The following is a 1904-nucleotide window of genomic DNA, read 5'->3' on the forward strand; positions in this document are numbered from 1 at the left end:
TCCTTGAGATGGAAAGGATGCACCCCGACCCCGTCCATATGATGAACGTCCCCTACCCCGACCCCTAGTATGTCCACGACCACGGTACTGTTCTGTGTTGCTACTGTCGGAGCAATATTGTGGGCGCGGGTCAGTAGTTGTATATGCTTTTGAGGATGAGGCTGCAAGAGTTGTGGCAGCCACTTTGGAAGCATGCATGGCCTAGGCAGATTTGCAGGATTCCACATGGCACAAACGATATCTTGCTTCATTGAAAGAGGGGAAGGATTTTTCGTTTTGAAGCACGGTAGTTGTGGTCTTATATTGGTCAGTTAACCCCATTAAGAGTTTTAAGACGAGTTGTTGGTCAGAGAGTCCTGCATCGAGAATGCATAGTTGATCAAATAGAACCTTTACTTTTCTACAATAGGCCTCCATATTGGGGAAACTCTCAAGACGAGTATTGGTAAGCTTTTCTTGAAGATGGAGGGCTTGAGCAGGCTTATTGTCTTGAAACAAAGTTTCAAGAGCAGTCCAAGCATCATATGCTGTGGTCTTTTGTTTCATGATAGTCTGAAGAAGATCGGAGGATATTGTACCGTAAATCCAGTGTAGCACGATGGCGTCGAGTCGATTCCATAACTCAACATCCTCTATGGTGGCTTTGTCACCGGACTTAGCGGCCGGTGATGTGTTGGGTTGAAGATGGTCATGAACTTGAAAAACTGTGCAATGAATCATGAATAATTCAGACAAAGTAATGTATTGCGCAGTTTCGTTGTCAAGGGTAACCGGGATGAAGTTTCGTATGTTTGAAACAGTAACAGCTGGGTGAATTTTGGCATCCATGGTTGTGTTATAGGGCTGATAAGGAGATGAAGATGATGAGATAAGGGAGGGCTATTGATGGGTATATGATTGAGATGCAGGATGAGAAGAAGCTAGGGTGAGATCAGTGTTTATGGGTAGGAAGACTGATGTGCAACTGCCAAGGTTGGTAGACCTGGCTAATGATACCATGAAAGAATAATCATTCGTTCCCTACTTTCATTAACATAATCCCTTATATAGGGATTTGATACAATCTCCTTTGCTATACAAATTTAAGATAATAATGAAACAAATATTATCCCACTAAATATTTATTCTATCCCACTAATTTATATCCAATCACCTATATCACTCCTTGATTATATATTTGTATTGAATGTATTTATTATTTCCTTCTTTGTTTTGTAACATATAACTGTATATATATTAAATCTATATCTAACCCAATTAGGTAGAGAGCCTTTCACGTTTACACATATATGTGTCACTGCCCATTCGACATAATGTAACACTTCCTCAACCTTAATCGCTACCTCACATATCCAAATAAGTCTTAACGGCTGTGATACTTCCTAGTTCCTACAATACTTAAGTGCTATTTGTTTTTGCTTAAAAAGTCTGCAAGGGGCTTACGTCTACGAGCGCGCAGACATAAGCTTCTGTAGATTGTTTGTTTTTTTTAAAATATCTAAAAAAATGTTTTTATGATCTTAAAAAATAAGCTATTGTTAAACTTTTTCACATTTCTTTACACTTCTTAACATCATACCAACACCCAATATCCAACACAACTACCATCCACCGTCCGCCACCACTACCGTCCACTCATCACATTGCACTTAAGCTCTTTCGATTCTCTTTGTTCACTAGAATTTACTCCAAATTTTTGCCATAGCACTCATTTATCTAGGAGAAAAAAAAACACCTCTATAGAAGCTAACAATATCATTCAAGAAGCTTGAAAGATTTATACCTACACAGTAAACATTGTTTTTTGGTCATTAATGTGGTTTTTGTTTGAGCTTTTTATCGCTGGAAAGATCGTGCCACGATAATTTTACTATATCAATGTGGATAATTGATCGTTACAAAAT

The 1904-nt window shown here is 38.6% G+C and overlaps 1 protein-coding gene across 1 annotated transcript; it reads right to left on the minus strand.

Moving 5' to 3' along the window:
- Positions 1 to 201: 201 nt before the first annotated feature.
- LOC143564119 (uncharacterized) lies at positions 202 to 828 on the minus strand. The gene has a single exon (XM_077051494.1). It carries the CDS (start codon positions 826 to 828, stop codon positions 202 to 204), a length of 627 nt encoding a protein of 208 aa, XP_076907609.1.
- Between the last annotated feature and the right edge of the window lie 1076 nt (positions 829 to 1904).

Source organism: Bidens hawaiensis, unplaced genomic scaffold (genome assembly GCF_021521415.1).
Source record: "Bidens hawaiensis isolate Kalapana, Puna unplaced genomic scaffold, B.hawaiensis_p1.1 tig00021817_1, whole genome shotgun sequence".
NCBI lineage: Eukaryota > Viridiplantae > Streptophyta > Magnoliopsida > Asterales > Asteraceae > Bidens > Bidens hawaiensis.

Coding starts and splice junctions, on each gene's coding strand:
- LOC143564119 (XM_077051494.1), bottom strand. CDS start 828: ATGGATGCCAAAATTCACCCAGCTGTTACTGTTTCAAACATACGAAAC.